The 5,336-nt window shown below is 34.8% G+C and overlaps 1 protein-coding gene and 1 long non-coding RNA gene across 3 annotated transcripts; one reads left to right on the forward strand and one right to left on the reverse strand.

Moving 5' to 3' along the window:
- Positions 1 to 231: 231 nt before the first annotated feature.
- On the reverse strand, positions 232 to 3,727 carry LOC116111322 (carbon catabolite repressor protein 4 homolog 4-like). Of its 2 annotated transcripts, none has more exons than XM_031397519.1 (6): positions 3,553 to 3,727; positions 3,070 to 3,164; positions 1,967 to 2,007; positions 1,379 to 1,427; positions 565 to 633; positions 232 to 347 (listed from the first exon to the last, which is right to left on the reverse strand). In XM_031397519.1, the coding sequence occupies exons 1-5, from the start codon at positions 3,603 to 3,605 to the stop codon at positions 605 to 607; spliced, it is 267 nt and encodes an 88-aa protein (XP_031253379.1). In that variant the 5' UTR covers positions 3,606 to 3,727; the 3' UTR covers positions 232 to 347; positions 565 to 604. The 2 variants fall into 2 exon arrangements, with proteins under 2 accessions (XP_031253379.1, XP_031253378.1); XM_031397518.1 differs by having other exon boundaries at positions 3,070 to 3,167.
- Positions 3,728 to 3,871: 144 nt separating this feature from the next.
- LOC116111321 lies at positions 3,872 to 4,747 on the forward strand. Its single transcript, XR_004125051.1, has 3 exons — positions 3,872 to 4,331; positions 4,498 to 4,542; positions 4,621 to 4,747. It is a non-coding gene; the product is annotated as an uncharacterized LOC116111321 (long non-coding RNA).
- The last annotated feature ends 589 nt before the right edge of the window (positions 4,748 to 5,336 follow it).

Here is a 5,336-nt window from a genome sequence, read left to right on the forward strand (position 1 = left end):
AAGATATTTTGAGTTCTTTTCTAATTACCCATGATAGTATAGAACTATGGATGCCCATGGCTTGTTTCAGTTAAAATAAAAATTTGTTTGAAATCAATACAAATATTGGATTATATTTTTAAGAACTTACGAGTATTTCCTATAACATGGTTAAATATTTATCCAATGGGGCACATAGTCTTAATAAAAGCAACATCTATCCTGAATCAAAAAAGGAGAAAGTCAGCATACCAGTTGTCCTTAAAAAAATTCCACACCCGTCACGCTTCTGCCCACTTCTCTGAATATATATACTAGAATAACCATCAGTCTTCAAATTTGCTTTGTAAAGTCATCTCGTCTAATTCCTGGTCAAGCTCATAATAAACCTCACAAGACATATATTACAAAAATGACCGTAATAAAAGCAGAACACAGGCTTTTATGCACCTGACTAGATGATAAATATGAAGGAACACAGTTTTTGGTAAAGAAAATTTTAAAATTCATAGATTATGCAGGAAGAAATGGCCTAAAGCAAAGACAGAAACCACCAATCCCACCACATATATACGTAAATGAAACCTGTAAGCATAGGAAGTCGGCACCAAAGTTCTTCAGAAAGTTACAATTGCCTTTGACCGGTGCTTCCACCTGTGATGCACACAGATTATAAACATAAAACTCGTGTAATTACTTATTCAGGTGTCAATAAATATGTATAATGAACATCAACCCCTACAGCTGCAGAAAATGTATGCTTAGTTTTACTGACTAGGCCAGCAAATGATGACTAGTCAGTAACTAAGCAGACAAATACAAATCACATTAATTAAAACAAAATTTTAGTCAAAAGTTCTAAAGCAGATGGCAGACTATAAGATACCTAATCTGCCAACAAACGAGTGGAAGTTGTCAATCCATAAGCATCAGAAGCCCTTGACTTAAAACTCAAAAAGAAAAGCCCTCCCTAATCATGTTATAGAAGGTCCTAATATCAATGAATAAAAAAGAGGCTTCTTGAAGCTCCATAGATATTTTTTTTAAGGAATAAACATCAGAAGCCCTTGACTTGAAGCTCAAAAAGAAAAGCCATCCCTAAGCAATATTAGAAGGTCCTAATATCAATGATAAGAGAAAAGAGGCTCTTTGAAGCTCTAAAGCATAGTTTTTTAAAGTGTGTGAATACAAATCAGGTTGTGTGTTTTCAACCCAAATGTTGTCAGAATAAAGCTTATTACAAAAGCATGATCAATGATTTCAATTACAAGTACATCACAACTTTATCTTTTGTCCTAGAGCTAAAAGTGCATCATAAGCATGGAAACTATTGACATCAATCAAATGAAAACCAATGAAGCACCTTATCAAAGGGATGGAACAAAGTATGAAGATTTACTTGAGGCAAGCAGATGGAGATGTGGAAAGAGAGAACTCTTCACATAAACCTAATAATAAAACAATCTCTGGCACATTAGAATCAGCTATAACAGCTGCAAAAATTGACCTGCTAATTCAAAAAGTACTTCTATACACCAGCCACCAGACACTTTTAAAATCTCAAAACTACATCTATTGAATTCCATGTTTAAGCTTATATAGAACTCAACCTTAATAGAAAACCAGATGAGCTCCATTCCAATAGAATACACAAATCCCTATATTTTAATTGCACGATGCAACCCAAAAGAATTTACATATTTTTTGGCCTTCAAAGTGTCACATTTTTTCCCCACCAAAGTTTCAATTGCTTTTAGCACAAAGTAAACATGGTATCATAAAGTTGGGAGGCCATGATTTTAAAATAGAATGCTTTACATCTTTATGCTCTTCAATCAAAGTGATATTGGCACCAAACAAAAGCAACAACTTCCTATAAGTACCCAGTTAGATAATAGATAAGATGAAAGAAACTTGATAGGTTAAAAAGTCTCAATACATCAGTTAAATTACTAACAATTGACAGCAGGTGATAAGTTTATCGTACCTGTGCTAAAATGTTATAGGAGACAAGACTGAAATTGACACCTGAAATATCAAATTTGAGAAATCATGCTTAGTTATCAGATTTCGAGATGTTATGATAGAGACAATGAACAAAAATCTCTCTGTTCATCATAATGTTTCCTTTCTAACCACAAACCACATCCAGCAACTACAGAAGTTGTTTCTATTTGAAGCTATGCCCAAAGTTTTGCATCTGCTGTTTTGAATGAGGGTAAAAGCAAACTTATTGGTTGACTTTTGTACGGAGGGTACAAAGATCAAATAAAAACCCGAAACCATGCATTTGGATTTAATACATCCAAAAATAATTTTTGGTTTAAGGAATTGTACTCTAGACACCTGTCACTACAAGTAGTAACCTCAGGGAGAGTTGAACCCCTTACATCTTCATTGAAACATAGTTATGTACTTTAAAACATTGTCCCTTCATTTATGTGGTAAAACCAAATTAGTTGTCACATCACTTGGAATACCAAGTTATTTCGTTATTACAACATTAGCATAACAATTAAAATGAGATGAAAATAACATTAAATGACCACAGCTGCCCTGCACAACTGAGCAAGTTCCAAAACTGATAAACTGCCAATCACTGGTACTATTGAATAGCATCCGCATCGAATGTAGTGTCAGAACACTCAACAATTTTCGCAAACAATTTAAGTCATCATAATCAATGTACATCCTGAATCTCAATAAAATTGTGGCAAAAAGCAATATTTGAAAGCCAAACATAATTTCCCAAACTGTGCGCCCTTCAGTCTTCACTACCATTAAAATGGCTAAACTTGCGGGCCTAATTTTATATTTGGAGCAAGGTAAAAGTAGATTAGAGTCCATGTGCTTTTTAAGAATCTTAACTCCTGTAAAATATCAATCTTGAGAGTTCCCATTGGTAAGAGTTAGATTACTCAAGATTCAAGACTGTTGTTCAGATGTAACAAGAACGAAAATAATTATCTTTAGTAAAAACATGGTTAGGGAAAATACACATCAAAGTGTCAATATCATGACAGTAATAATAAAAAATGTCTGTTGTGCATGATTGCAAATAATTAACCGATAAGTCAAATAGTTGCATACCATCACTTTTACTTGAATGGGTATCACCCCCTTCAACAGAAATGAATTTTGGGCTTGCTAATGACGGCTTTGAGCTCATTCTTCTGCAACAAATTCTGTTGAAGATTTGAACAAAAGAATTCTAATTAAGAAAAATACATTAAAAATATATATAAGCACTTTCTACAAAGCGATCTTATCTGCATATGCATGTACTATGCACTCACGCATATATAAAAACAAGCCAAATTTATAAAAATGTTGCCTTATTCAGATGTTCACCACATTTTTCTGTCACTCCAATGGCAACAAACAGAAATAAATGTTTTCTTTAAACTCTCTCCATTGTTCACACTAACGGTTGAACCAGCTGGAAAAGACTATAATACAAAAATAATATCAAACCTAGAACGAAATCATTTACAATTATTTTGAAGCATAGAATGGAATAAAGCGAACCGCATAGAAATTTGAATGTAAAATTTAATCGCGAGAAAGAGAAACCTCGTGAAGGAGGCAACAGACAGCCGATGAAGCATGGGAGATGTCTTTAGCATGATACAGCTATTTGACTTGTCACTGCAGCTTTGGAAATCATAGAGAGAGTATCGATATTTGTTGCCTACCAACTGTTTGTTAAAATGCTTCTTGTTTTGAGGTTTAAGTTTAACCGCCTAAACTAAACGATAAGACTACATTGGCGGACTGAAATACCGACTGACATATCTAACTGATGTGTCAGTCTACGTGGCATATGCCACACGTCAGATTCACGCTCAAAATCTTAAAAAAAAAAAATTTAATTCCCTCCAAATCAATATCTCTCCCAAAAATTGTACACCTTCTCCTAAATCAAATATCACTCATTCCCCTAATCAAATCTCTCTCCCAAAATTGAAATTGCTCTCCCACCACCACCGCCCTACCACCAGCACCGCGGGCTATCATCTTCCACCACCACTTGCAGTAGTCATTCGGTCTGCTTCTTCCACCAACGCTCTATCCTTTTACAGGACCCACACTTTTCGAGCCTCTACCACCACCGTCGTCTGTCCTCTAACACCACCACCACTCGCAGTAGTCCATAACAGAAAAATTACGGCTTTGGCGGGTCGGATTGCGGCGTGTACCTTCTTCTGGTACGACTCGCAGGAGTGAGAAAGGGAGGAGGATCTGTGACCTAGCTAGTGGTAAATCATTTATTTTTTTTAAATTGAAAGGTGCATGGGAGACTCTGAGGTAGACGTTGACAGTCCTGTTCTGAAAGAAGAGTAGATGTCCAGGTAATATTTTGTACTGTTATTAAATTTTAGTACATCTTGATATGTTTCAGTATGTTTAGGCACATAAAGTTACATTATGCAATGCTTTTCTTTTCCCTTTCTGTTTCAATATTGGTGTTCTTAGCTCAGTTATACATAACCACGTTGATAAGAGCACTTTCTGTAGGTTGGTAAAAGGATCAAGGGGTGATGTAACCATCACAATATTGAGGTCTGTATGTGATGTTATGTTTTGTAGATAAAAATGTGAAGTTTTTCCCTTTACTGAAGTACGTGCTGCTTCTTGCAGTAAAGTTGGAGAAAGGTGCTGTCCTGAGGGCCATTTGTGCTGGTTTTGAGGAACCAACTGAGCCAACTGTTTGTTTGAGTGGTAGTAAGCTTTAATTTTAGTCTGATACTAATTAGGGAAAATTTTGNTGAGTTTCAGAAAATGAACGATTTGTGTTCAGTTTATTTGTTAGTGTAGGTAATTGCTTTGTTTGGTATCAAGTTCTGTAAAATTTAGAGTCTTCTCTTTGTTTTTGTTTTTTTTATTGGTTTTGGGATTAATGTTGATGCTTTATGTTATAGGATTTGAAGAGAGATCACTCAAGTCTTTCAGATCAAGTGAAGAACATGAATACTGATTGTTTTCCTGGCCCTGGTGTTTTAGACAATCTTCAGAATCTCAGTGAGTATCAGATACTGATTTTGGCAATTGTTTCTCGTCTTTTTTTTTCTTTCTTTTGTTTTAGTGATTTTAATTGCTATTTTGGTATTAGGTAATGAATATGAGCTTTTAAAAAAGAAATACATAGATGAGTCCTCTGAACGAAAGTGGCTTTACAATGAAGTGATTGAGCTGAAAGGCAATATTAGAGTCTTCTACCGATGTAGACCTTTAAATCAAGCTAAAATTACTAATGGGTCCAGTTCTGTTGTTGAATTTGACTCTTCTCAATAAAATGAGCTACAAATTGTTTCTTCTGATTCTTCTAAAAAGCAATTCAAGTTTGATTTTGTGTT

The sequence above is a fragment of the Pistacia vera genome, unplaced genomic scaffold (assembly GCF_008641045.1).
Source record: "Pistacia vera cultivar Batoury unplaced genomic scaffold, PisVer_v2 Contig630, whole genome shotgun sequence".
NCBI lineage: Eukaryota > Viridiplantae > Streptophyta > Magnoliopsida > Sapindales > Anacardiaceae > Pistacia > Pistacia vera.

Bases quoted from the DNA above. Each gene is read 5' to 3' on its own strand.
- LOC116111322 (XM_031397518.1), bottom strand. From the start codon at position 3,605: ATGCTAAAGACATCTCCCATGCTTCATCGGCTGTCTGTTGCCTCCTTC. The intron at 3,168-3,552 runs GTTTCTCTTTCT...TCAAATCTTCAA, and splicing joins TCTGTTGCCTCCTTCACGAG to CAGAATTTGTTGCAGAAGAA. The intron at 1,428-1,966 runs GTACGATAAACT...TTTTATTATTAG, and splicing joins CCTATAACATTTTAGCACAG to GTTTATGTGAAGAGTTCTCT.